This window comes from Diplodia corticola, assembly GCF_001883845.1.
Source record: "Diplodia corticola strain CBS 112549 chromosome Unknown scaffold49, whole genome shotgun sequence".
Classification (NCBI taxonomy): Eukaryota; Fungi; Ascomycota; class Dothideomycetes; order Botryosphaeriales; family Botryosphaeriaceae; genus Diplodia; species Diplodia corticola.
Window position 1 is genome coordinate 80,255 of NW_017971528.1, and position 27,628 is coordinate 107,882.

At 56.5% G+C, this 27,628-nt stretch overlaps 9 protein-coding genes across 9 annotated transcripts; 4 read left to right on the forward strand and 5 right to left on the reverse strand.

Annotated features, from left to right (window-relative positions):
* Positions 1-1,573: 1,573 nt before the first annotated feature.
* On the forward strand, positions 1,574-3,489 carry BKCO1_4900020 (vanillyl-alcohol oxidase; the record flags this gene model as incomplete). The annotated part of the gene is made up of 5 exons (XM_020276532.1): positions 1,574-2,132; positions 2,184-2,413; positions 2,473-2,571; positions 2,634-2,804; positions 2,878-3,489. The coding sequence occupies 5 exons, from the start codon at positions 1,574-1,576 to the stop codon at positions 3,487-3,489; spliced, it is 1,671 nt and encodes a 556-aa protein (XP_020127612.1).
* Positions 3,490-6,337: 2,848 nt separating this feature from the next.
* BKCO1_4900021 (sugar transporter) lies at positions 6,338-8,189 on the reverse strand (the record flags this gene model as incomplete). Its single annotated transcript, XM_020276533.1, has 3 exons — positions 6,338-6,714; positions 6,775-7,355; positions 7,408-8,189. The coding sequence occupies 3 exons, from the start codon at positions 8,187-8,189 to the stop codon at positions 6,338-6,340; spliced, it is 1,740 nt and encodes a 579-aa protein (XP_020127613.1).
* Positions 8,190-11,901: 3,712 nt separating this feature from the next.
* BKCO1_4900022 (transcription factor c6) lies at positions 11,902-12,417 on the reverse strand (the record flags this gene model as incomplete). Its single annotated transcript, XM_020276534.1, has 4 exons — positions 11,902-11,922; positions 11,972-12,064; positions 12,205-12,283; positions 12,410-12,417. 4 exons carry the CDS (start codon positions 12,415-12,417, stop codon positions 11,902-11,904), a joined length of 201 nt encoding a protein of 66 aa, XP_020127610.1.
* Positions 12,418-12,698: 281 nt separating this feature from the next.
* On the forward strand, positions 12,699-15,245 carry BKCO1_4900023 (uncharacterized protein; the record flags this gene model as incomplete). Its single annotated transcript, XM_020276535.1, has 1 exon — positions 12,699-15,245. The coding sequence occupies one exon, from the start codon at positions 12,699-12,701 to the stop codon at positions 15,243-15,245; it is 2,547 nt and encodes an 848-aa protein (XP_020127611.1).
* Positions 15,246-15,495: 250 nt separating this feature from the next.
* BKCO1_4900024 (uncharacterized protein) lies at positions 15,496-16,551 on the reverse strand (the record flags this gene model as incomplete). Its single annotated transcript, XM_020276536.1, has 1 exon — positions 15,496-16,551. One exon carries the CDS (start codon positions 16,549-16,551, stop codon positions 15,496-15,498), a length of 1,056 nt encoding a protein of 351 aa, XP_020127608.1.
* Positions 16,552-18,921: 2,370 nt separating this feature from the next.
* On the reverse strand, positions 18,922-19,350 carry BKCO1_4900025 (cell wall biogenesis protein; the record flags this gene model as incomplete). The annotated part of the gene is made up of 2 exons (XM_020276537.1): positions 18,922-19,115; positions 19,176-19,350. 2 exons carry the CDS (start codon positions 19,348-19,350, stop codon positions 18,922-18,924), a joined length of 369 nt encoding a protein of 122 aa, XP_020127609.1.
* Positions 19,351-19,512: 162 nt separating this feature from the next.
* Positions 19,513-21,163, forward strand: BKCO1_4900026 (inositol-pentakisphosphate 2-kinase; the record flags this gene model as incomplete). The annotated part of the gene is made up of 2 exons (XM_020276538.1): positions 19,513-19,842; positions 19,895-21,163. The coding sequence occupies 2 exons, from the start codon at positions 19,513-19,515 to the stop codon at positions 21,161-21,163; spliced, it is 1,599 nt and encodes a 532-aa protein (XP_020127606.1).
* A 2,813-nt stretch (positions 21,164-23,976) lies between these two features.
* BKCO1_4900027 (uncharacterized protein) lies at positions 23,977-25,543 on the reverse strand (the record flags this gene model as incomplete). The annotated part of the gene is made up of 5 exons (XM_020276539.1): positions 23,977-24,932; positions 24,991-25,132; positions 25,182-25,240; positions 25,298-25,389; positions 25,446-25,543. 5 exons carry the CDS (start codon positions 25,541-25,543, stop codon positions 23,977-23,979), a joined length of 1,347 nt encoding a protein of 448 aa, XP_020127607.1.
* Positions 25,544-25,968: 425 nt separating this feature from the next.
* On the forward strand, positions 25,969-26,913 carry BKCO1_4900028 (clathrin light chain; the record flags this gene model as incomplete). The annotated part of the gene is made up of 3 exons (XM_020276540.1): positions 25,969-26,008; positions 26,098-26,363; positions 26,449-26,913. 3 exons carry the CDS (start codon positions 25,969-25,971, stop codon positions 26,911-26,913), a joined length of 771 nt encoding a protein of 256 aa, XP_020127604.1.
* Positions 26,914-27,628: the final 715 nt, after the last annotated feature.

Consider the following 27,628-nt stretch of genomic DNA (forward strand, 5'->3'; position numbering starts at 1 on the left):
CGGTGGAGGGGGTGCGCTTGGCGGCAGTCGGTGGTCGGTGGTCGTGATGAGCTGGAGTGATGGTTTGGGCTAGCTGTGGCGGTGCTGCTCCCGCACCGAAGTGCTTCGAGAAATGTCCTGGCCAGCACGCGCTTTGCCGCTCTGGGCCTAGCCGCCCCGCCGTCTGTGCATCTTCGCTGGCCGCCTCGAAGCTTTCTTTCCGCTCTCCTGCTCTCAAGCATTTTTCGTCGCCACCGGTCAGCACCTTCACACTTGTGCCACCACCCAGACTCGCCTGATTTCGGAAGCGGAAAGGGAAGTCCGCAGCCACCATCGGACCCTTTGACCGCGGCTGTCTTGCGCTTGGGCCCCAATGACTAATGAACGCTACAACCGCCAATTTGCTACCTGGTACTGCCGCAAACGGTGCAAAGTAGACCCTGGACAAGTAGACCCTGGTTAATTCGGACCCTGTGTATTCATCTGGACCGGGGTCCCAGAACTCCAGCAGTCGACCGGCACCACGACCCTGAAGCCCTCTCGACTGGCTCCGATCTGGCCCGGTTTAGTCGGCTTTTCACTACTGGACTCCATGACCATAGCATCTAATAAGGGCCTCCGGAGCAGGGCCTGAGCTATCCCGAGCGACTAACGCAAAATGGCAGAAAATAGTTCGGGCTTCCTAGCAAATGAGAACCCCCATTTTGTCTGAACCTTGGCATCCAGATGGTTTTTGTCGTATCATCATCTTTCTGCTTTAGCTCCGCAGACGTCGGTGTAAAGACTCACGAATTACAGATTATGTTTCCCATTCGAGAGGCTAATGCTTTACTTACCATCCTTTAGCGTCTCAATACTCAGGTTGTTATCTCCGAAACTCCATCGGTATTTGCTATCCCATCATCCCAAAGTCAACTTGCACAAACGGAACAAACACCCGACTATCCGGCACCTTCCCTCAAATCGCTTTCTATACATATTTTTTTTCTTTAGGCTCTCGATCATCTTTCACCGAAATCGCTCAACAAGCCCTAAATTCTGCATCGATATACCGATATAGCGACGGTCGCTGGGTTGGGAGATGACTTCACATTTCCACCTGAATATCCAATACATGCAACTCCACTTTTCCTCTTGAAGATCATTACACATCATTACACATCACTTCAATTCGGGATTCGAAGATTCAGCGCATACTAACAATGCGGGGATTCAATGAAGACCTGACGTTTTCAGTGACCCACACCACCCACATTCAGCACCACGGCACTCGACAACGGCGTACCCCTCCTTGCCAACTGCCGGACCTGCGTACAGCAAATATACAAATCGGGAAACCGCGCCGCTCATCCGACGCACGGTAATCAACCCAAGTGCCAGTTCCGTTAATGACTATAGGGTCTCGTAGCGCTTGTGTGGGGCAAGGCAGGGATGTCGCGAGCGCCTGATTGCCCCGCATTCCATGATACAAAGGATGCGCATCGTGAATAAGAAGTGCTGCGCGGCATGCGAGGAGAACATTCAGAATCGAGGAAGGATTGTTTCATCTTTGACCGACTTTGTATCTTACCCACCTTGCTTCCTTTGGCTGCCAATGTCTCTCTCGCGCCCTCTCGCTCTGCCTCCGGGTGTCTCCGAGTCCACTTTTCACCAATTCATCGAGAGAATCACCAAGACCACCCCAGATGTCACCATAGTAGAGTCAAAAGACCAATTCCCGGACGGCGGATACCACGAACCGCCTTCCAGCCATGATCCGTTCTACGTGCAGGACAAGGATCACTTCATTGCTTCTGCATTCGTCTGCCCGAGGTCAGTCGATGAGGTTCAGGATATCGTGCGCGCAGCGGGAGACTTTGTGATCCCTTTATGGCCAACATCCCTCGGACGGAATCTCGGATACGGAGGCGCTGCTCCGCGTGTCAGGGGCAGCGTGGTACTCAATCTCGGGAAGCACATGAACAGGATCCTCGAGGTCAATGTCGAAGGCGCATACGCACTCGTCGAGCCGGGTGTCACTTTTGAAGCCCTGCACAACTACTTGGTGGAGCACAATCTCAGGGACAAGCTCTGGCTGGACGTTCCAGATCTGGGTGGTGGATCTGTTCTGGGGAATACTCTTGAACGGGGTGTGGGTTACACTCCCTATGGAGGTATGGTTGCGTCTCTACACATGACAACAATTCATCTTGACAAGCTTGCAGACCACTTCATGATGCACAGCGGTATGGAGGTCGTTCTAGCCAACGGAGAACTTCTCCGTACAGGCATGGGCGCGTTGCCTGCGCCCAAGTCGGAGACGGAGGGCGTCACGAAATTACATGAAGAACCTGGGAACAAGTGTTGGCAGCTGTTCCCCTACGGTTTCGGCCCGTATAATGACGGACTGTTTTCGCAAAGCAACCTTGGTATCGTCACCAAGCTTGGGCTGGGAGTGAGTGACCTGTTGTCCACTACTTCGACCCGGCACAAATGCTAATGACTTCTTCCAAGCTCATGCCCAATCCTGGGGGCTATCAATCATATCTCATCACCATTCCAGGCGAAGAAGACCTACACAAGGCCGTCGAGATCATCCGACCGCTTCGTCTGGTAAGCGCAGAAGTCGCCCACCACCATCTCAGAATCACCACGTCCCTAACCCTCGCACCCAGAACAACGTGATCCAAAACGTCCCTACCTTGCGCTACGTCCTCCTCGACGCCGGCATGATGGGCCACAAATCCGACTACACCTCCTCCACCTCCCCCATCGACGAAGCCACCACCGACGCCATCGCTAAGAAACTCAACCTCGGCCGCTGGAACTTCTACGGCGCCTTATACGTACGCACCTACCCCCCCTCTTCCGTCCCCACCGCCGCGCTAACAAAAGACCCCTCCCCCTCCCTCCCTCCAGGGCCCCCCCGAAATCCGCACCGCCATGTGGAAGCTCATCCACGCCGCCTTCTCCGCCATCCCCGGCGCGCGCTTCTTCTTCCCCGACGACGTCGCGGACCCGCGCGCGGTCCTGCACAACCGGCACAACGTCCTCCAGGGGATCCCGTCGTACGAGGAGCTGCGCTGGGTCGACTGGGTGCCCAACGGCGCGCACGTCGCCTTCTCGCCCATCTCGCGCATCTCGGGCGCCGACGCGGCGCGCCAGGTCGACCTCGCCAAGCGCCGCTGCCGCGACGCGGGCTTCGACTACATGGGCACCTTCACCGTCGGCATGCGCGAGATGCATCATATTGTTGAGATCGTGTTCGATCGCACGGACGCGGGGCAGAGGAAGAGGGCGGAGGCGTTGGTGCGTGGGTTGGTGGACGAGTGTGCGGCGTTGGGGTGGGGCGAGTATCGGACGCATTTGGCTTTCATGGATCAGATTGCGGGGACGTATGGGTGGGGTGGAGGCGCGCTGGGGAGGTTCAATGAGAGGGTCAAGGAGGCGTTGGATCCGAAGGGGATTTTGGCGCCCGGGAAGAGTGGCGTGTGGGGGAGTCGGTTTGGGGAGTTGAAGGGGAAGCTTTGATGGGAGTGGGTTGGCTTGCGGATGGGGGATGTTTGGGAGATTTCTTTTGCGGTTTTTCTTTCTTTTTTTGTCGCCGTGCTTTCTGGTTCTGATTGGTATCAAAATTGAACAGATATAAGCTGGGATTGATAGTACAGATCTGAAAGTCACCATATGGTCGAATGCTCGTTCAGATGGCGTAAATTGTGCAACCCAGGGAATAGAGGTTATGAGCCAAAGAAAATGATAAACATACGGTATGCAGATGTGATTGGCATGAGCGACAGGTATGCTTTGTTTCCAGCGATGGCATCCTCATGTCTTTTGCTCGTATTTAGTCAGCTAGACGGCAGCGGCATATATCCAGTCTTGAAACTCATTCTGTGGGCCAATCCGCTGCATTCTCCAGAATGGGATTGAAGACCTACCAAATCCATGCGATATTGAGCTCGAGGATATTGCGGACAAGGCCGATAAGGCGGAAACAGAGCTTGTCTCTCTGCTGGAAAGGTTAAGCGTACCGAAAGATGCAGAATAAAGGAAGCGGAAGACGGCCCGAGTGGTGGTCAGGAGCCTGCGAAAGCAAGAGAAAGTACGGAGCTTGGATGATCGGCCACAGATCTTACAAGCAATGCTGAATTTATGGAAGCTACAAGCAATGAGGTCAGGATGCTCCAAATAGGATCTGTATACATGTTGAAACATCGCCACAGGAATGAGACATCCACTGTTCAGAGAAGCATTGAAGAACTTGACAGACACCACGAAAGCCCTTGGCTCAGAGACGGCTCAATCACTTGGACAAATGGAACAGACTCTCAGTAAGATCGAAGGATTGATCGAGCAAGATTGGAACAACGAGGAGGCCAATTCTTCCACTTTGACGCCGGATCTCCCGCAGGTAGTAGGCCCAACCGCATATTCTGGAGAGATTCCAGGCACAATCAAACGCTATTCAATACCTGGATCCGTGCAAGGCCTCACACCAACTGAGAAGATGGGATCCAGAGAAAACGAGAAACAGAGATGGAATAAGCAATTCGACAGTGACCTGAAGTTCATAAACAATTGATGTTGGTCTCATATGAGGCAAAACACCTCTCGGGAGTCCACGAGTTCCTGCTCACGCTCCACAACCTTAATCTGGATCGACGCTTCAGTGATGTAGAGGACGAGTACTCCGATATCTTTGGATGGATGTTTGACAATCCAGATCATAGATTCCGATAATGAACAATCACTTCAGTAAAACATATTTACGGCTCAAGGGTCGGTGCATGGACTTTTTCCATTCTCCAACAATTGAAATGCGAATGGACAGTGAGCTGCCGTTACGCGGAACCGAACAGGTCGAGTTCTTCCACCGTGCCCCGAATGACTTTCTATTGTATTGTAAAGGAAGCAATGGTTGGAGGACAATGCGGGGATAAGGTTTAAAGCCTACCATACATACTACACGCAAAGCAGCTCTCGGATCACTCAAGAGCTTCCAAACTATCCCGGAAAACCCCGAAAATCATGGCCTTCACAGTTTTTCGGTGGACCTCACGTACTTAGTTCCTGTGGCATAAGAGTCTGAATCATTACACAACAGGCCTCTGCTTACGGAACTTGATAAGCCAAAGAGATGCTTCGCACGAATTTGTCAGTCATTTTTCCTTGGAAATCTGTCAGACGGTGATCGCAGACGGTCACAGGGTGAAGCTGGTGGATCTGGATGATTCATTGTACGCTGATGCTATCTGGTGTTCATATACAAGAACGAATAAAGGGGCAGCGATCGTAGCAAGGGGCATCAAGGGAGGTGACTAAGACATCATGATGTTGAATACCCTTCTGGGTTGATGACGACGTTCATCCTCACGATGAGCATGCGCTTCATCGTCATTGAATACGTGTGATCTTCATCTTTCCTTGGAGATCACACCATATATATGCTTTGAAACAGCCAGAAAATGGTATTCGAACAGGCTTGGCATTGCAAGCGATTCCATCTTTTGGATTACGGGGCCGATTTATTTGTGGCAATTCCATGGGATATCTCAAACGACGAACGTTGCTCAGGCCGTAGCATTGAGACTATGCTCCAGCAGTTGTCGGTTCCTTCAGATGATCCGCTCTGCGAGAAGCTAGCGCAGAAACGAAAGCAGAGTAAGAATTAAGGGCAAGGTCCGGGGCAGACTCCGACGGAGACTTCATTGAGGTGGTGTGGATGTCAATACGACAGCTCCAGTGTGAAACCGTTCTGGCTGAACGCGCAAGGGGTTACGGCGATCCTGCGCGCGATTGACGTTTTTGGTCTCGGCATTTCAGGCAGCAATGATTGACAAGCAAGAGAGATGAAGAGGTTGAAGGCGAAAGGCAAGCGACGAGGTTCACCAGCCTTCATGGCGGTTAAGGCAGCAGGATTAGTTGTGAGTGCCCCATCAGGTGATTCCCCGCGTCAAGTAAGTGAGTGGCACTAGAGGCGGAACGCGCAATTGGCACTTACTCGGCTACCTGCTGCATGCAGATATGGGTAGTTGAAGGATTCATCTTGATGTGGATGTGAGTTTACAAATTCCACAAAGACACCCAGACAATGTCTTCGACTACCAGGCCAGCGTTAGCCAAAATCCGCCAGCCTGTCTTAATGCCAAGGCCGCCGATAAATCGGCTAGTCCCAATTAAGAAATTCCGCAGGTAGCAAACAGCACAAAGGAGCAGCCAGCAAATAGACCGTATACGTTCATAAGCTCATTATATTGGTATCATTACTGCGGTGCTCCGTCCACCCTTCACTCGCGTAGCGGGTATCGCAGGCGAGACTCGAGAAAAGAAAAGAAAATAGGTATCATATCGACCCCCCCTCTTTACATGCACCACCCATCTACTGGGAATCGCCAATGTTCTCCCTCTGCTTCTCGAAGGTAAAGACCTTCTTGATCCTGAAAGCGAGCAGGTCGGACGTCGTTTCCTTGACCTGAGCCCAATTCTCGGCGACGATCTCGCGGGTGGGCCTCTGGAAGATGAGATCAATCTCCTCAAGGGTCTTGTCCTTGGTCTCAGGCATGAAGAACAGCTGGTAGAACCAGCCGAGAATGGCAATGCCGCCGTAGAAGCCGAGAGTAAGACCGATACGTGTCATGGCCTTCTTCATGCGGTCGAAGTTATAGGTGACGATGAAGGATGACAGGAACAGCCAACCATCGGATGTAGTCATGCCATAGGACCTCAAATACGTCGGATAAACTTCTGCAGGAACCACTAAAATTTCACTCCGTTAGCTGTCTACGTTCAAAATGATATCAAAAAGTTGTTACTTACCCCATGTGAGGGTGGCGTAGGAGCCGAAGAAGCCCTGGTAGACGATGATACCAGTAAGGTACAGACCCTGCTGGGCGACGTTACTGCCGCCGTACTCAGACACACCGCAGAGGATGAGACCGATGAAGAAGCCGGGAAGCATAGCAATGGCCCAGAAGCGGCGACCGCAGCGCTCCATGTACAGGACAGCAGGGATGGTGCCGAGCAGGAGCGAACCACCGCCAACGAGAGACATGTAGTTGGCCTGGATCTTGTCGAAGCCAATGTCGCTCATGAGCACCGACATGTAGTACATGATGGCATTGATTCCGGTAAACTGGCCGAGGAAGATCATGATGTTGGCGTAGATGATGGCGCGGCGGGCACGGGGCACGGTGATGAAGTCGAGCCAGGGGAAGCGCCTGTTGCTGGCACCGGCCGCCACCTCGGCGTCCTCCTGCTCCTGCGAGGCCTTCATGACGAAGAACTCCTCGCGCGAGTCGGCCGTCTCGACGCCGCGGATGCGCTTCCAGACCTTGAATGCCTTGAGCGTCTCGCCCTTGTGCATGTAGAAACGGGGAGACTCGGGCATGAAGAGCATTCTGCCGCAGTGTTAGATGACAGTTACGGGTAGAGTAAGCGGGGTTGGCTTACCCAATAAGCATAATAGTGGAGAAGACCAGGGAGGAGCCAAGGATGTAGCGCCAGTTGCCGGGAACCTTCAAGAAGATGGCCGCAACGACGTAACCCAAGACCTCGCCCAGAGCAATGTTGAACTGATACAGAGAGACCATGTTTCCACGGAGTCTCCTCTCAACCGTCTCGGCGACGTAGACGGGGACGGTGCCGCCCTCCAAACCAACACCAACGCCGAGCAAGAGACGGGCGACGACGATCATGGCGAAGTTGATGGAGCCGGCGCAGAGCGCGCCACCAATGGTGTAGAAGACGCAAGAGATGATGATGGACCAGCGACGACCGAACCATTCGTTGGCGGGCGACAGCAGCAGGGCACCGGCGACGGCACCGAGCGGCATGCCGGCATTGACCAAACTGTTCTGGGAGTCGGTGAGACCGAGATCCTCAGGCAGGAAAAGGTTCGCGCCGGAGATCAGGGACTGGTCGAGACCCGAGAGCAGACCGCCCATGGAGGCGAAGGTGACCAGCAGCCACGTGAAATGCTTGGGGTTCTTGAACTCGAGGTCAAAGACACCCTTGGTGTAGCCCTCGGCCTTGTGGTCGTCCTCCAATTGGCGAATCAGAGCGTCGACCTCCCAGCTGCCGTTCTTGGCCTTGGCAATGGCATCGGCCTCGCTCTTGACCACGGGGACGCTGCCGGTGCGGACAGCCTCCTCGACCAGCTCCTTGTTGTCGGGCGCGTGCTTCTCCACGTGGGAGGCATCGGCGATTTTGTCCTCGGATTTGATCTCGGACATGGTGGGAAGAGTTGCCGGATCAAGCAGGGCGGGGGGTGGAAAGAAACAAAACCTGCCGGGTAAATGAGGAATTGAGGCGGAGGAGTGAATGGGGAAAGAAGAAGCGCCTTGACTGCGGGCCGGCAAGGCTTTATGGGCGCGGGGACTGGGGACTGGCGACTGGGGCGGGAGGGCGTGGAGACTCTCGAGGGCAAAAAGCTGGTCACCCCGGGCCCCGCTGGGCGGACTGCGGAGGACTGGAGCGCCCCGTCGTTCGCTGGACGCCGGGCCGATTTGCAGAGGGAGCGGCGGCGCATGGGAGCGCGGTGCTGGGGGCTAGCACCGGAGCTGACAGGCGTGTTGGAGGGGTGCTCCGTTGCTGGAGGTCACTTGTGCGGCTCCGGACGGCCAGTGAGCCAACCATAGCGTGATGTCGGCGGCTGATGGGCGCGCGACGCCTCTTCACACAGGCCAGCCCGCCGGTGCCCGCCTAGTCGTGGTGGCCGCCGGCCGTGCCGCGTCGGCGCCTGCCACCCGCAACGGTGCCTGCTCGGCTACTCTGCCGTTGCCGACACCACGCCTGCCGACGCTGGATAATCGCGCGCCGCGCCTGTTTTGTTGAGATGTGCGCCTGCGACGCCATCAGCCAAGGGCGGGAGGCGGCTGCTTGACGGGCTCTTGCGCGCGTCTGGGCACGCTTGCGCACGCTTGTCCGCTGCTTGTCGTTTGCTGGGCGCGCCCGAGCCTGGGCGGCGGCACAGCGACCGCGGTCGGGTCGTATGCAGCATGCGTCGTTGCGGCCCACATGGCGGGCTGGACGGCCGGGCTGGACGGGCGCGCGCAATAATCGTCGTGGCGTGAAGGGCGCTCTGGTGGTCGTATGTGGCAAGTGCCGGCGCTGCAGGCATTTCGGGAGTGCAGGACCCACTTGCGCTCTCCAGGTGGAGCGCGGTGTGCTCCCCGTGGCACGTCGTCGGAGAAAGTGCGGGCGCGGAGAGAAAGGGGGGCTCCGCGCTTCGCCTGCCCCTCCCCACGGGAATCAGCCTGCGACGGCGGAGATCATGAGCCTCCAACACTTACCCGGACGAACAACATCGCGACTTTCACCACAACCGCTGGCTAAAACCCACGATGCTCAGCCTTACCCGAACAGATCTCCCGCACGCGTCAAGCCAAGCAGCCTTTCCCGCAGCCACCCCTTGGCCGCTGCGATTTCCGGAACCTTAATCGCACCAACGACGCTCGGGGCCATTTAAAGCCCCCAAAATGCCCCAGGCCTGTCCTCCTGACCCTTCCTCTGCCTCAAAACCCTCCAAGTCCCCTCGCCCTCTTCCGACTTCAACACCACTGCGAACTGTTGTTCGTGTCGCCGTGCACGTGACCCCTGCCCCATTGGGGAATCCGGAGAAAAAATCCTGGGGAAGCACCACCCCAGGTGCGCTATCGTATGACGTCGTGAGACATTTTCTGCGCGAAATTCTCGCTCGCTGGCCTTCTCTCGCCTTGCCCAAAGAAAATTGACTCGCCTCGCTTGAAATGAAGGGAAGGCCGTTGGTGTTGCCGCCGTCGCGCCGCATGGAAACGCAATCCCGACATTTGCCGGCCTCATATCCATAAGCGGTGAAGTTGTACGAAAGCTCAGGCCCACCCCTTACCAAAAGGATGCAACCCGTCCATGGAACCCTGCTTTTTTCTCTTTCTTTTTCCCCGTCCACCACTCCTCTGACAAGTGATGCTTTCTGCACCGGCCGTCTTCGCGTTTCGCTCGCGGGCGATCCTACGTCAGTCTCTCTTCGGCTTCCCGCCTGAAAAAAGCCATCGGCACTTTTCGGTCGGCCGCCAGCCTTGGTCATGGCAGCAGCTCGGGTCCTGCCTTGGCTGCCGCACACTGCGGAGCCCCCGTACTGTGAAAAACTTTCAAGATGGATGATGAGCAGGCACGCGCCGACTGGAGATCCGGAGCGATATCTCGCAAGTCTCCAGAGTTCTCCAGTCTTCCTGTTTGACCATGGGGTCGCGCCAAGTGCGCGGCCTCGGAGGCACCTTGACAAGGATGCTTCCTGCACTGACGCCCAACAACCCGGTTCCCACTCTTGCTGAATCTGTGCCGCCTCCCGCTGGGAATGATGATGATTGTTCACTGCCGGCGCGGGGCGGACGACGACGACGACGACGATGACGGAGAAAATGGCCCTGGCAGCAACGATCTCACAGCGATGTTTCGCCGTGCTTGACTCGCACGCCCGAACACGCTAGAACGCACTCAGTGCGAGAAGATGTTCATCGCAGGCGTCTTTCCTGGCTCTTCGGCACTTGTGCGGGTGAATGCGCCATGACCCTAGAAATCCCGGGCGTTCGTTCCTGTCGTCGTGAAGGGGGGTGATCCCTGCCCGCTGCATCTGCTCACCGGAGCCGACGACCGCCCTCGAACGTTCCCATGGCTAGGGCCTCGAACAAACACTTTTTGGCCGGTGAGGCTCTCGCACCCAGGTCACAGCGGTTTTCTGCGTAGTCGCATGGCTGGCGCCACCCGAGGTGGCCGGTGAAGACATCTCGGAAAATACGCTCGACCACTAACGCATTGAGGTGCGGGAAAGCGAGGAAGCGACGACCGCGACCGGGTGACAACCGCGAGAGAAGAGACAGATGCCACGGCCTGGAGTGAGGGCAACAAGGGCGTGATCCTCCCAAGTCTCCCGGCAATGGCCTGATGGGGTTGTTCTGGAATCTGTGGGGTGACTGACAGCCATTGGTGGATCATTCAAGCGACGCGTTGGACGAGTAAGCCCGTGACTCCCCTCAAAGCACGACCATTCGAAAGAGGCGCTTACAATAATAACGTTGTACGCTTTCTACGGTTGGCATTTATATCCCCACGCACGAACCGAACGTCGGTAGCGTTTTCCAACGACCGCCATCAGTCTTCCACCCTCAGTCTCCAGATGTCGCGACAGAAATAGTCTCTTGGCCCCGGAACACATGGACCTGACACCATGCCACCCGAGTGCAGTGGAATTCTGCAACAGATTTTGCATCATACCGTGAACATGATGCCCTGGTGGTTGGGTTTGCGGCTGGAGTGCCGTATGATTTCAACGAGATGTAGTTGCTGTCATTACTTACTGGCTTGACTAGACGCGCATCCAAGTAGGGGTTTGCTGATGACGAGCAGCGGATGGTCCAGCTTGAAGCGTTTGCGAACCCATATTTGTATGTGGGATTTTCCCAGATCCAGAAAAACTACAGCTGAGTAGTCGGATGCTTAGACCAAACGCTCTGCTTTGAAAACGTGAAATTCCAGCTGCGGTTTTTCATTGAGTTGTGGCTTCTGCGAGCTTCGGAGTGCCAAGTGCGGCGAATGTACATGCCATTAGAAGAGCGACCCTGTTTGTCACGGACGATGGAGAGTTCGCACACCAGTCCATTAGCATTTACACTCATCACCACATGTGATGTAGCACTGCCAATGAGCGAGTTGAATGGAGATTCCGGGCAGATCGCAATTGCGATGCATCCAGCCAACGGTGTTATCGTTTGCAGAGTGCATTTAAATATTTCCAGCAAGTTACGACGATTCTGTTTGATTAACAGTACGGCAGCGAGTATGAGAGCATAAGGTTCTCTCATCAAGTATAAACGAGAATAGAGTTGCAGGGATCGATTGTCTAGACTGTACAGGCGCGGATGCTCAAGGTTACCACCCGGCGACTCCCGGCCGCGGTTTGGCGCTGATTTAGTACCAAGTCTTCTTGCCCTGTATTTTTATCAGAATTGGTCCGCGGACTACAGAAGAACCAACGTACCAAAACTTGGCGGCCCATCATGTACATGCTAGCGGCGAAGCCACCCCAGAGCATGGCGTAGTAGGGCATGAGGATAGCCCTGCTGCGGGGGGTCTGGCGAAAAGCATCAGCCCAGATCCAAAATGCGGTCCCAACCCCTCTTCATAATGTGATTTAAGGTATGCGGGATGACGTAGAATTCGGCATGGTGTGCGGCTCGGCGGTGTTCAGCGGAGACAGCCGGTGGAGCTCACCTTGTTCCACTGCCTGATGCCGTCGTGCTTCTGGAAGAGGCGCTGGTAGTGGGGAACGCGGTTCTCGCGGTTGACGAAGCTGCGACGGAATCAGCAAGCTGCGGGGATACGGAAGGGATAGCCAGGCTCGGTCGGGTCCCGCAGGCGCGGGGGGGCGGTGGGCGCGCGCGGGTCGGGACCATTGCAGAGCGGCGAGGCGACTTACCCGGCCATGGTGATCGAGTTGGTGGAGGCGGAAGAGCGGAGATGATGCAATTGGATGGGCTGTGAGCTTGGGGATGGCAGAGTCGTTGTATCGACTGATCGCGAAGCGCGCCAAGCCCGGGGCCCGGATTAACTGCCGGCCCGTCGCCGCAGCAGCAAAGCTTGCCTTGGCGCGGATTTGTCCATGAGCAAGAAGATTCGTCTCTCCCGCCGTCACCCGTTTGCGCCCTTGACGACCGTTCCGATGTCATGTCGGAGGGCGCCTTGCTAAATCTCGACCACACCAGGCAATGCGCATTGCATTGGACCGGCTGCTCGCGCGATCGTCGATCTTGCGAGTTCACCGACTGCTCAAAACCGAAGAAGAGCTCCCGTCCGCCTCCGTCTCCCGCGCGCATTGCCGATTGCATCCTACAAAAGCCTCGATTGGACAGCAAAGGGTCGCAGGGCGCGCCTTTACATCTTCCAGAGTGCGCACAGAGGAAGAGCCGCATGGATCTGGCGCAGTTTCTGGAACCAATGCCATTAGCCACACCTCGTCCTCAGCCATCAGTGGCGAAGGCACCAAGGATGCCGTCAATATTTCTCCGGACAAATGGATCGAGTCTCTACAATTCAGACAAAGACTGTATGGAAGTGACGGAGTTCAGGCCGTCTGGAAAGAGCTGAGGCAGAGCGATGTGGATCTGCCAACTACCGGTCGTTCTGCACGATCCCTCTGGGGGACTTTCCTCGCTGACAAACAACTGCTTCCCGAGGTGGTCGCCTATGCCGAGGATCTAAGGGAGAGGACAAACGCTTTCTACAGGCCGCTATACGAGACTGTCATCGGCCGTTGCTTTCACGAAAACAGGTCCCAAGACGTTCAGCGGTGGCATCACAAGCTGTACCAGGCATTCCCTCCCCGAGAAGGTTCCATGCGCCTTTTTGCCTCCAAGGCCGACAGTAATGCCTATGTGGAGGCCTTCTGTTACATCTACGCTCGACATCACGAACGTAATGTCTACGACGTCCTCATCCCTCGTCTTTGCAGCAGGAATCTGTGGCGCAGGGCGCTCCGGTGTCACAAATGGCTGATCAAAATGAAAGACTTCCCGGCTGGAACATCCACGGCCTCCTCTGTAGAGCTGACATTCCAGGAGCTCTTGCTGGCCAATGGGCAAAGGCACAACGCCAAGCACAACACTGTGGCTGACACCCGCGACCACAACATGTCGTTTTCCAGAGAAACTATGAACATGGTCCTTGGAGAAGTACATGGGATACCACCAAAGCAAATGGACGACCACTTTTGCGCTCGAATTTTTGCCACCAAGGCTTTCTCAATAGACGTCATCATCCGCGGTTTGGGCATGTTTGGAATTGACGAGGTGGGCCCACTGGCATTGCGTGAAATGGCTTCGAGAACGGTAGATCCTGAGCAGATATCCCATCACATTCAAACGTTGAATGAAGCAGGAATTTCTATTGGCCGCTCTGTCTACTCTCAGGCTCTTCAGAAATTTGCTCATAGTAACCGGCAAGATCTCATCATGTCCTTGATTACGACAGATCAGCATCCAGACGCTTTTGAGGACCATGGCCTGCAGCGCAAGTTGCTCAGTACTTTTGTTGAAAGAGGAAGCTGGGACGAGGTGCACCGGACCCTGGCCATTTTGACCATCTTCCATCGCGATCCAGTCAGGGAGCAATGGAATGTTTTGGTGCAGAAGCTTGCCTCTTTGCGGCTTCTACAGATGCTTTGCAAAGTCCTTGAAGACATGCTGGCACAGGGCGTCTCTCTTACAGAAGCGTCTCTAAGTGCACTTCAAGTTTACCAGCTTCGTCCGAGAACTTCATCCAAGGCGCCTGTCCCGGGTGCGCTGGACTACGACGACACTACATTAATCGGAAACATTTTGCGCAGCACACTTGTAGCCGGTGGCGCCGTGGGCCCTCGGCGCTGGATCGAGATCTTCAAGCGCTACGGGATGACAGAACGGTTCGATGACGTTGTCAAACTCGCGTTATGGCTCGCCGACTGGTACTCTCTGGACAAGATCCACGCCAGCCCAGGAACCCTTCAAAGCATATTGCAACGCAAGCAACAAGCGTTGCAACCCATCATCGACCGTGCCCTCCCACCAACCAACCCGCTGCATCCTCTCCGCCAGATCTTCACGAACCAACAACTTCGCGCGTTCGTCGCTTGGGGCATTCGTCGCGCCCTGATCCTCCCCAGCCCGGTCGACCCGGAAAAGAGTAAGAAACCACCGCATTACTGGGCACAAGGACTCCGACTTTGCATGGCCCTTCGTAAACGCGGCGTACACGTCAGCTCAAGGGTCGTGACAGCCGAGCTTCGTTTGCAATTAAGTCATCTATTTGGTCATTACGAGAGCGTCCGTGGCCACAACCGCCGCTCTGCTGCCAATGTCCCATACTCCCTCCTGGAGATGGTCGAATTTGCAAATCAGATGTGGGCCGAGGGGGCTGGCAAGCCTTTGATGGATCCGAGGGAGTTGACCAAAGGACCGTCACATCATTTTGGATTTTGGTGGGCGAAACGGTTGAGGTGGGATGTGCTACGGCAGGCTCAGGCAGCACTCCGTGAAGAGGAGTCATCGAACTCGACAGGTTATGACAAGATTGATATGGCCGCGATGCAGGGGAGTGAGAAAGATTTTGTGAGCAGTGGTATTTGGGAAGATATGGAGGCGACCGATTTCCGTCAGACGCAGGACGCCAGCCACGAGATTATGTCAACACCGGACCAAGATCGTCTTCGATCGACTTCGACTTTCGAAGGTCCTTCGGAAACATCCCTTTCTGAACCTGTACACAAGAAAAAAACCTAGAAGCGATAGGTAAAAGTGGTAGTTGTGTCACAGTACAAAGAGCGGGACCATGTCGCAGAAGCATCAGAGGCATGGACGGCGAATATGCTATTTCGACGTCGGAAGGGAGTACAACGATGCTTAAAAACAGGTTCAACAGCGCTCCAAAAAAAAAAAACCATGAAGTAAATAAATGTAAAAAATCGTCTACAACCTCCACGCTCACTTCCGTAGCAACGGCCACACCCGTCCATCCTCCCTCCAACCACTCTCAAACCCTCGACAAAAACTTGCACCACCCATCCACAAACCTCAACCCAGACAAGCCTTCCGGCCTGCCCGCCGCCTCACCCCAACCAACCCCGTCTCGCTCCTCCTCATCAAGCCTCTCTCCCTCCCATTCCCAATCACCATCCTCCCACCCACCACCACCACCTCTGCCATCTGTCCCCGCCTCCCCCGCCGCCAGCTCATCAGCACCCCGGCCCTCCTCCTCCTCATCCTCCTCTCCCTCCTCCTCTCCGACATCCACCCACCCCCCACTCACCTCGCGCTCCGACCTCGCACTCACCCGGCGCGAGAATGTCGTTTGAGCGCTGTCGTCGGTTTCTGCGTCCTTGTCGTTGCCACCGCCACCGGTGCTGATGGCGGCGCGGAGGTGCGATGGAGAGCTGGGGAGGCGGTGGCGGCGGCTTTCGTGGTGCCTGGGGGGAGGGCGTGGTGCTGGTGTTGTTGGGTGGTGAATGTGGCTGTCGTGGGTGCGGCTGTCGTGGTGTGCGTTGGGCGAAGGTTTGGCGGCGGCGACGGCGGCGGCGGCGGCGGTTGTGGTGGTGGGTGTAGCGGGCGATGATTCGGTGGGGGGTTTGGCGGGATCCATCCAGCGGGGGCGGCGGCGTGGCTTGGTTGCTGGCGCTGGTGGTGGTGGTGCTGGTTCTGCCGATGGCTTTGGCGGACGTGGTGGTGTGGACGTGGTCGACTGTGATGGACCTGTTGGATGCTTGTGGATTTTTGGCTCTTTCACTGAACTGCTGGGGATGGGAGCAGCGGTTTTGGAAGCGCTTGGCTGTTTTGCTATTGTCGCGGGCACTGCTGATGATGGTGTTTTGGTGAGGTTTGGCTCGGGCTTGCCGTCGTCAGATTGCAGCGGTGGGAACCATCGCGGGCGTCTGTGAGCTGCTTCTGACTTCTGTGTCTTTGAGATTTCGCTTGCTGACTCGGGAGGTTGTGTGTGCCTGTCCTGACTCTTCTGGGGTGAGTCTAGCGGAGGAAACCACCTTGGGCGACGGAGACGACCTCCCGGCGCGGGGCTCTGGGGCGTTTGAGACATCTTCGGTTTGTGCAGGTTACGAGCTAGAGAGGTGCCAAGGCGCGTATGAATAGCAAAGGAAGTAGGGTGTATGGGCTCTGTGTCTTCCACAGACCTTGGTGTGTGAGCGCGGTTGAATCTGTTACGTGGCTACTACCAGGTGTAGTGACATATACTGTTTTTCTGTCCTTCACTGCCCGCCGCAGGTCGTCTTGTGTGATCTATATTATGTAGTTGAGCTAAAGTCGAGGGTTTTACTTGTCACGATGCTCAAGTACGCGTTGTGAATGTTGAATCAGGGTTTTCTCATGGTTCCATTACCATGGTTAGAAGTGACAGCTCTAGATTCAGCGTCGCCTATAATTCACCGCTATCAGACAAAGGGCTAGTCTAAAACAGAACGCTCCCAACAGGGTCGTTCTAATGACAAACTGAGGATGAAACTTCTTCAAGGTATTGTGGTAAGTGAGGTATGACAGAGACATGATCCTTAAAAGGCATTCTCGGGACCATTGTCTTGCTCATTGGTCTAAGATGTGCAACTGCCCCAAGTAAAGAAGAGAAAATTACTTATGCGACGTTCTCCGGCGATAGAATGCGTGAGCGGAAATTAGATAATTAGATGATGCGTCTATTCCAGCGAAGTGGAAACGTGAGGTTTTGTTAATGCGCAGAACCAATGACCGGCATCCAATCGGAAAGTCGCAATATGAACATTACCTGCCCGCGCATAGGATTAGTGAGCTTCATCTCTCTTTACAAGGTCGTTATTGTAGAAATGAAAATGCACGTTGTAGCAAGTCCACGGGTAATCCAAGTATTTTATTGAGCTGAATCTGGGCGGGACCGTTGTAGCACATGACGGACAGGCCAGTTCCTAGAGGATCGCAAATACATAGCCCGAGATATTGACCTGTCAACCCTAAACATGATCACAGGAGATTTGGAGGAGACTGGATAGCTCTGAATTAGTTTTGATGCATTTGTAAGGGACTATTCAGTTGCTGAAATGGATTAGCTCTTGAGATGTAGTGCCGCGGCACGTGGACAAGCGTAAGTGTCGATTGCTTGCGACGGTGTCCTAGCGGTCGGAGCGCCTCGGGCAGAGAAAAAGTGGCAACCTTTAAAGACCGCCGGTAGCGCGCAAGTGTGGAATGAAGGTAGAGTAAGCCGCAGACTGATCTAGAAGGCTTGTCACATGGGCAGCAAGAAGCGGAGAGGGTTGAAGATGCAGCGGGGTGAGAATTTAAAGTGGGACACTGTTTCGGGTAGAAGCTGCGACCTCTGAAACGGGGTTCCGGATCACTGGGTGCCCCTGCAGCAGGATTGGGGAGATTCTAGAACAGCCATAAAACGGAACGCACGCCGAGTACCACGTGGAGGCCACTTTGCGGCGAAGCATGCCATGGAAGCTTCGTAGAAGGCGAGATGAGTGAGCGTGCGCCCGCACGCATCCCCATTTACTCAGTGAATTGTTAGGGAGCGAGGCAACCCCCCGTGCAGTTACCAAGCGCTGTTCTATGCGGCGTGACATCCGAACCCCCTTGGCTACACGTGTGCAACGTCGCGTGGGCGGGCTGTTTGCGTCAGCAACGGAGGCCTGCTCCTTTCCATGCTAGCAAAACGACTTCATGCAGCGACGTGCTCCAATCCTTTCGGACTAGAAGCGGCTACAGGCATTTTTACCTGACACACACGCAAGACCAGGGCGAATGAGGGCCATCAGGCCATCTGGAATAGGGGATAATGTGTCTCGTCAGCAGGCCAAGAGCTGCATGCCTTGAAGTGGAAGCTTGCCCCAACCTGCATGCAGCCGTCCAAGCGGCATATGCCAGTCACAATTAGCGTCCCCTTTAGCCTGTCGGAATGCTCGCAGTGAGGCGTCGTGCTGGGGTGTGTCCAGAGCTAGGCATGGCCGACATTCAGTCCGTTTAATCTCCCTCTGACTTGAGCATTTGAGCCCCGACGGGTTGCCTGTCTGCACGCTGATTTCGATTAGTCTGCATGGGGCGGGGGCCATTTCGCAGCCACGCGATTTGAGCCGCAGCGCCGGACGGAGGCTTGGACGAGCTGCGCTTGCGAACGACCCAGGCTGTTGGAAACGAAGTACGGGAAGATGCGGGAATCACCCCACATGGACAGAAGCACGGCGCATGGAGGAGCTGGTTCAGCGGCATTTCCGAATCGTATTCGTCGATCTGCTTAGCCACCCACACGTGACGGCCAGCCGCCTCGTGGCCTCCCTATGCGGCGTGGCTGGCTTCTCCACAGCGCGCTGGGAGATTGGCCTCCTGATTCAGAGGCCGCCAAGGTCAGCCCCAGGCGGCAGTGCGGGCTCCTGCGCGGAAGTCGGCAGCAGCCTGGTGTCCCTTTGTCCGTCGCGACGCGACGCTACTCGGCCGTCTCCTGGGCGGCGTGGTCGGCCTGGAGCAGCTTTTCGACGGCGGCGACCTTGTCCTCGAACGACTGCTTCTTGTCGGTGCGCGAGCCGACGCGGATGTCGCTCTGGATGCGCACGACGCCGTTCTGGTGCAGCAGCGCGTGCGCCTGACCGATGACGCGCATGACGTCGTCCCACGAGCCCTCTGCGCGATACGTGGTGAGCGTCACAGCCTCACGCACAGCGCCGCCGGCGACTCACGTACCCAAGGTAGTTCCTGCACTGTGCATGCTGTAGTGGAGCCCGGAGCGCTGCAGCAGGCGCTGGACCGCGGCTACCTCGCGCGACACGGAGGCGGTCGGGGTGCCGAGCGGGATGAGGCAGAAGTCGGCCGTGCAGGCGGGCGGCGTGGACAGCGCGGAGAGGTCAGGAGAAGGCATGGCGCTGGACGGGCGGTTATATAGGCAGGGCGGTTGATGAGGGGCGCTTGACGTGCATTGGAGTGCGCAATGCGCGCAGCCGCCTATTATTAGGAGAATGGCCGCGGGGCTGCGGACCCTGGTCGTCTGACGCAAGAGCTGATCCCCATGTAGGGCTTACCCATGGAAGGCGCCCGCACAGATCAGAACACGCCGTGCCAATTCTCTGCCTCTTCAACCACATTCCTTGCTGCTCCGGCCGCCGACACCATCGCGCCTGCTCCCGCGCCCAAAATCCGTCACACCACCCGTCCCTCCTCCCAGACCCAGCACCATGTGCAGCTCTGCAAGGCCGCCCACAGCACAACATCACTACCACAACCCCACCGCTCCACCCCGGCCACGCAGACCATGGTGATCCGCGCCAAACTCGCGCGGCAGCCGCCTTGTATGTCTTCAGCTCTATCAGCTTCTCTCAACCCGATGGACGTCGAACTCAGGTTCCGCACGGAAGTAAGGCCGGTGCAGACAGGCACGCTTCTCCCGACCCCGCTGACCGGCCCAGGGCAACGCGAACGTCATCTTTAGGATCGCGGCGCTGCATCCCCCCCGCGACGCCTGTCTCGACGAGCTCCAGCTCAACGCGCGCGACGCCGACGTCCACGGCGTGCTCGAGCCCGATTGGCGCCACAGCGACCGCCCCTTCGAGCAGCGCAGGTTCAACCGCGAGATGCGCAAGAAGCGCCGCGAGCTGCTCGGCGCCTACGCCGACACCGGCCTGCAGCGCGCCCACGACTTCATCCGCGCCGTCAACCAGCACAACCTGACCGGCCAGGGCGACACCCTGCTGCGCCTGAAGAAGGAGATGCCCTTCTACCAGGACGACGAGACCACCTACAACTTCTACATCAACACCGTCGCCGACTGGATCCCCCCGCGCCATCTCGTCGAGCAGGACCTCATTGACATTGGCAACGACATCATCGACCAGTGCAACACCGAACTGCGTCACCAGGAGAGAAAAGGCAAGCGCGACGCGAACCGCCACGGCACTTCGTTGCACGCAACCAACAAGGCTCTGGTGCTGCGCGACATGGAGAGCGACGACCCGCAGATGAGCGTGACGCTTGAATTCAAGCCCAAGTGGCTTTGGCAGTCGCCCCACGCCCCGGAAGGCGCCACTCGCTGTCGCACCTGCGCTCTGCGCGCCAAGCGCAACAGTGAGGGCAAGAAGGAGTCCAAGACCCACGGCGTCCAATGTCCGCTGTCGCTCGCTACCGGAGAACCCACGCTTGTCAAGGATGCCATTGAGATGCTCATCAACAACCACGAAAACTACGTTGGCTGCAGGCCCGGCTGGCTGCAGCCTCAGAGGACCCGCCGCAGCTCGACCTTTCCCCTCCAAAGACCCGCGCCGAAATCACGCGAGGATCTCATTGCCATTCTGCACGATCATTTCCAGAAAAAGCCCGATGGCACAAAGGGAGAAGGCTACCGCGTCCTCGAAGGCCTGCGCAATTTGCAAAGAATGTTGGACCCACGTGGCATCCTAAGCTATGAGGGGGACCCACCCGACGACTTCCTCCTAGCAATGACGCTACGCGACTGCTCACTCTACGTCCAGGTCCACTGGGACAGTCGGCGGGTCGAATCCCGGTTAGGCGACCTCGATCCCAAAGTTGCCAGGGGTGGAAAACTCGAGCAATGGCGGGAGACGGAACGGGGGTTGCTGAACGGAGGCTGGTACTTTGCGAGACCAGGGGATGAGACATGTCTTCTCAGCAGGAGAGACCGACCGTCTCCCACTCGCCGCCCTTCACGCGCCCCAACCTGACCCATTGGCTCATCTTACGCACACCCACTCATCATTGCCTTCCCGTTCCGGTCGCGTATATTGTACGTCCGTGCGCATAGCGATTTCTGCTTTTTCGCCGATGTTGCGCCACACAGAGCTCGAGCTCCTACGCCTCGCTCTGCACTTCCCCGGATATTACTCCTGATCATCTCCAAATCAAACTCGCACCGCATCAATTCTCCGGCATTACACCGCCACGCTAATCTCGTCAAATACAGCGCGACTTTTCGGTCGACGTGGCTTGACGAGCATTGGCCTTTTACGATGGACGGATTCGACCTGATTCCTGCCCTCGTTCCCGGCTGCCCCGGCCAATCCCACGGCCGCTTATGTCCAACAATTTAGCAAAGCACGACGTTGCAAACCAAGTGTACGCGATGCGATTCGGTCCTCCTGACAAATCCTCGCGACGATCTTTCGGAACACGGCCCTCGACTTTCACATGCGCCGCTTTACAGGTGTTTTGATGGCCAATATTCCGCATGTGCTCCTTGGGTCATGGATGCTGCGGCTAGGGGCATTGAGGCTGGTCGATTAAGAAAAGGGATGCATCAATATCGTTTTATTGGGAACCGAGGGAGTGCTTTAGGAGGTGACCATGCATCAAGGATGTTACGAATATCTGCGAATCTTACCGGAACGAGTCGCAAAGTCCCGGGAAGGGAGACCAACGCCCGGAGCGACAACGCCACGATGGAGTTTCCTGGGACCAATTTTGTGGTGCTTTTGATGACACGGGACGGCTCACATCAAACCGTGAAACATGGTCTCACGGTGGGTTGCATAAGACTTTGTCTTCTCGTTTTCTACGAAGAACACTGCGCTCTTCTTCACGGTCAGTTGAAGGGAATGTCTGGACGTTGATGTCGGTTTGAAACCGCACAAATACTCTCAGAGACATCGGATTCAACCATCCTTGTAAGTAGGGTGCAACATCTCTAGTGAGACAGCTTTGGGAGACCAGATTCCTCTGGTGTCTACTGCTCTTACGCTTGACTTGAAAGGATGATTGAACACAAGTAAAAACGGAACAGGAGTTGGGGATTGGATGAACAACAGGTGATAGGGCACCTTCGAATTCTTGATGTTAACAAACACACTTCTGGCTAGAAGCGGACGTGTTGCACAGCAGATCACGGGCTAATGTTTCGGCTGTCTATATCATGGCATTATGGGATATCCTCTAAGTGGAACTTTTATGATAGCATACATACATTTGAGCATGTACAAAAGAAATGCTAAGAACGGACAATGATACAAAAAAGTTCAAATAATATCATTGTACTATCAACGTCACCATCTTCACCGAACCAAACTTTGATCTTTCTCTCTCTCTCTTTCTCGTCAACCCATGCCACTACTTCGGCAGACGAGAACCTTTTCCGGTATTCTCCGCAGCCTGGAAGTTAAAAGCTTTTTCGTTATTGTGACGAACACGCCACTACCGCTTCGTTACCGCGTCGCTGGTAAAGTGGGCGGATTCCCTCGCTACTCCCTATCCTACATTCGCCGAATTCGCTCACTTTTTGTTTCCAAGTCGGCGGGAAGTTGGCTGCGGTGTTTATTGTGCGTGTGTGTGTGTGTGGGAGTTAGTGTGTGGCGATTATCGCCACATCCCTATTTCGGAACCGGAACAGCTTCCTCCTTCTCCGTCTCTCCTCGCCTTGCTTCTCCGCGGACCTAGTCTCGGATCGGAGAGAGAGAGAGAGAGCGCGGAAACACCACCGAGGACAGGATGGAGACGATGACAGAGTTTGCTTGACGCCGCCTTCCCGCAAACGCGCTTCTCGAATCAGATTCCCGATCACTCAGGTTTTTTTTTTTTTTTTTTGGATATGTGGATAACAGCGTTTTTCTTTTGGCCTAACTCGTTTACTATTCAACTAGTAAAGGTCGATCCCCGATGAGCAGCAGTACGCGAGAAACTTCGCTTCCGGCACATCTCAAATAGTCGCGCGAGCATCCAAGCACGGGAAAACGCAAGGCTTTGACTATTCTGCGCCTCTGTCCTCCCTGAACGAGTGGAAGAAGGACTGAGTTGGCCAGATAACCGCTGAGGCGCCGCTCGATAACACCTAGGTGGTATAGAACAAGATACGACGACGACGACAAGGTAGCTCGAACCCTCGAGATAGTACTGTTGTTGCTTGGTCGTCCACCACCACCCCCCTTAGCAAGGTTCAATTTTGGTAGGGGAGAGGGCTCATCATCTCTTTGCCCCATCCCTTTTTTTCTTTTGGCCCCCCGTCTTCTCGCCTCACGAAAATCCGATTTCATCATCATCATCGTCATCGTCATCTTCATCGGCGAAGAGAGGGGGGGAGGAGGAGGGGAGGGACGAACGACAGTTATTGGCCCCCACTCTGCTGCGCTCGCCCCCCTCCCTCAAAAGGCAGTCACGACTCGAAGTGATGACATGTCGCGCGCTAGATATGCCGAGCGATCTCCGGTTGGGTAAAGATTATCGGGGTATGGAGCGTTTAGCGCGGTTAAAGTTTGGTGTTTGTTTTTGTATGATGATGTTGTAGTTGCTGGGGCCCCTACTAATCTCTTTCTTCCCGCCTTTTCTTTCCCATTCTGAATGTTCCAATCGGCGATTCATTGCCGAAAACAAAGTATCCTCCCTATCGTGTTGTCGAAGCAGGTCTTCCCCCTGAGCCTCGGATCGAGTCGGTTGGTTTGCCTGATTCTTCTCCCCGCCCACCCACAACCTCACTCACTCTCCCCGTCCATGTTTTTGTGCGCCCCTTTACCCCGAGCAACAAAGGCTTTTTGTCTTCTCCTTTGCGACCTCAGTCCCTCCTCAGCATGTCCGCGACATCGGCGTCAATGCCATCATAGGCATCACCCGTCGCGAAGTCGGCAAAATCCTGCTCCGCAACCCCGCTCCCGACCCTTCTCTTTTTAGCAGCGCCGGGGTAGTAGCCTTCGTTGTTGTAGCTGTTGGCCTGGTCGTCGTCGTCGCCGCTGTTATCGCGCTGGGTCTTCTGCGGCAAGATATTTGCGGCGGCGAGAGCCTCCAGGGCGGCGGGGCCGGGGGCCGGCTCGTCGTGGCTGGGAGGCTGCTCCGGGACGAAGCCGGCCGTCGCGCCGGTCATGGTGGGCGCCGCGAAGGCGGGTGGTGGTGTGCCGACGGGAGTGATGGACTCGATGGGTGGGGGCGTAAGGCCCTCGACGTCTGGGCGCTGGGGCTCGTCCAGCAAGCCGCCGTTGTTGTCAGCCGTCGCGACGGCGGTGGGGAGGCGGCGGCGGGGGTCGTTAGCGGCCGGGCCGGCGGAAAGAGATTGTTGCGGCTGTTCGGTCGACAGCCCGCGCATGATGGCGTCCTCGACCTCGCGCTTCTTGGTCTCAATGCCGGTCCGGCGCGTGCCGAGCTCCTGGTGCGCGGCTTCGTCTTTGGAGAGCGTCGTTTTGTGGCCCTCGACCATCTTTTCCATTGCTGTGATCAGCTCCCGGCGCGACTTTATGCTTTCGGCGACGGCGCTTTCGGCGCTTGCGAGGTTCTTGAGGACTTGTGACAAGCGGGCGGCGTGGACGGGCGGTGTCGGGACGGGGTTGGCCGGATCGATCAGCTTGTCATATTCACTGTAGGCGTGCGTGACGTTGGACTTGGAGGCATTGTCGGCCTTGGTGAGGGCGCTTTGAAGGGGCACGAGGGGCTGGAGCTCTTGCGGGACGGAGGAGCCGCTCGAGAAGAGGGAACCGCCGAGGGTGGCCTTCTTGCCAGGTGCGCGGGTTTTGTCCAGCTCTGAAAGACGCACGTCAGTTTGCGTCCTGGTATAGTTCTCGGGGAGGGGTGACTGAACCGTCTAAGTTCCTTTCTATCTGGTCCTGGACCGGAGGATCGAAGATGACCCTCTGACGCCAGACCTCAATGACCCGTCGCAGCTTCTGCTGGATGTCGTACGGAGCTCCCTTGTACGCGGCGGAGGTCGACTCGGCGATGATCTGCGGGCTGTCAGCTGTGGTCGCGTGCACTGCGGACACGAATACTGACGGGCGAGAAAGCGGCGACAAACTCGGTCTTCTTGCGCGCCTTGGATTGCTGGACGACCTCTGCAGATGGATTTAGTCACCGGTCGGGTCAGGTTACTGTGTGGGCTCGAAGCATACCGTTGGCTAGGTAGATCAAGCTGAGGCGCTTGTTCGGAGTGGAGTCTTTCAGGCGCTGCATCCAGAGCTGTGCAGTGCGGTCGGCATGGCGCCTGTGAGCTTCAGTGAGCGGGGAGTCGACGGGAGGAACCATGCGTGCATGCGGTACCTATGGAACATGATCCATTGGGCGACAGTGACGATGCCCTCCTGCGTCTCATTGAGGGCTGACAGCTTGGCCTGGACGGCGTCGTCGGTGTATGCCATCTTGGTTTGTGCAGCAGCGACAGCAGCAGCAGCAGCAGCGCGCGGTGTAGGCGGCACGGGTTCACTCAAACGTTCTACAGCTCGTGCAGTATCACGGGCGTGGCGGGCAGGAGAGCACTGCGTCGAGGTCTGGTTCTGGCCTGGGTTGCGGCTTAGAAGCTAGGTAGGCATGGACTGCAGCTTGCGGCGTCACAACTGGCCGGGGCAATTGTTCCGCTCCGTGCTGGCGCCAAGCCTGCGCGTCACGGGCGTGCCGGCCAACGTTGCCAGTGCGCTCTCCTGTGCGGCCAGGCCAGCTTGGAGCTCCGCTGCATGTCCAGCCCGACACCTGAACACACAACCGCTAATCGCCCAACCGCGATCCCGCACACTCCGCCGCACTCTTCCATCACCGCGACCCCTCCCGCTCCCCACACATCGCCGCCATGGCCGACAGGTTCCCGTCGCTGGATGAGATCGATGCCGGTAAATACCACTTCCATGTCCCTGAACCGCCTGCCGTTGGCTGCGCGAATTGGCCGTCCCGGGAATGCGCTGACATGCAATCCTGGCAGGCCAGACCGAGGCCCGCGGTGAGGCTGATTTCGACCTCGTTGGCGGCGCCGCGGACGAGGGCGACTTTCTGAGCCGCGAGCGCGCACTACTAGGCGAGGACGCCGACCAGTTTGCGGCACCCGCCGACAACGCTGCTACTGTCGAAGACGCTGGCGATGACGACCTTTTGGGCGGCGGCGGCGGCGGCGACTTCCCCGCCATCGGCGACCAAGAAGAGATGTCTGGCTTTGAGAGCTCTTTCCCGGCGATAGACACGTCCAACGAGGTTAGTCTTCTGCACCATGGCAGCGACGGTTGCCAGCCTGCGCGCGGGCTGTGACGATAGGGCATATACTGACGGGCACGCACAGCACATGGCTCCTGGTGGTACCATTACCGGCAGCACTGCTCCTTTCCTTCCCGGCGCGCCCCAGTCCTCGTCGTTCGCGCCGGCCGCCGACGAACCCGAGCCTGAGGTCATCCGCGAATGGCGTGAGCGCCGCGATCTTGCCATCCAGCACCGCGACCAGATCTCGGACGAGAAGAAGCAGGGGACGGTCAAGGCGGCGCACGAGGCCATTGACGACTTCTACGACAACTACAACAACAAGAAGGAGAAGGGCATTGCTCAGACCCGCAAGGAAGAGGAGGAGTTCCTGAACAGCAGGGACGACACGACGGCGGGCGGCACCAGCTGGGAACGCATTGCGAAGCTCGTGGACCTGAGCGGCAAGGGCGCGCGTGGCGGTGGCAGCGGCAGCGAGAAGCAGAAGTTCAGGGAATTGCTGCTCAGCCTGCGGAAGGATGAGAAGGCGCCTGGCGCAACCGGCTACTAGATACCCCTGGAATGTCGGCGCTCCGGCTACGGCTAGGTATGCAGATCTCCCGGGTCATGTGTATCTTCTCTCTGCGTTTTGTATCATACACGACCATTCTGATGACGGGGTCCTAGGGCGTGGGAAAAGTAACTGGTGCTTGCGTCTTCTCCCGGTGCGGTTGATCAGCGAAACGAATTGGATGGTTTATGGGGATAGAGGTAATAAGCAAAATCCGTTTTACCGCTTTACCGCCTCTGATCGCTATGATACTCTATGATCTATGTCCAGGCTTATTCTCTTCAAATACGACACACTTTAATGCCAATTGAACAACCCGGGTCACGACGGATACAGCTTGGAAGGAACGAGACCAGAGCTGGTGACGATGATTTATCAATGTCAGTGTCTGGACCCATGGATTCGTGAACGATGGTGAATTGGCAGCGATCTTTTTCAGTGCTGCGTGAGTGGGCGATGGAGTCGACATGCAGGGCAAGATAGTTGGTGCGGGTACCTGGCGATGAGGCCCAAATTTATTTACCTGTCAGTCCGCTCCGATTGTCACGGTGGAGCGGAGGGTTCCGCTCGGGATGGAGAGCGTCCAGCCGGCGGGGTGGCGCCAACGGAGCTCCGACGGCTGGCCACCCGCCATGACTCAGGCACTAAGGCCGAAGCGGTTTTCGTTCCTTCCTATATTTTTTTGCGGACAAGCGGTGACTCTTCTACTCTTGCC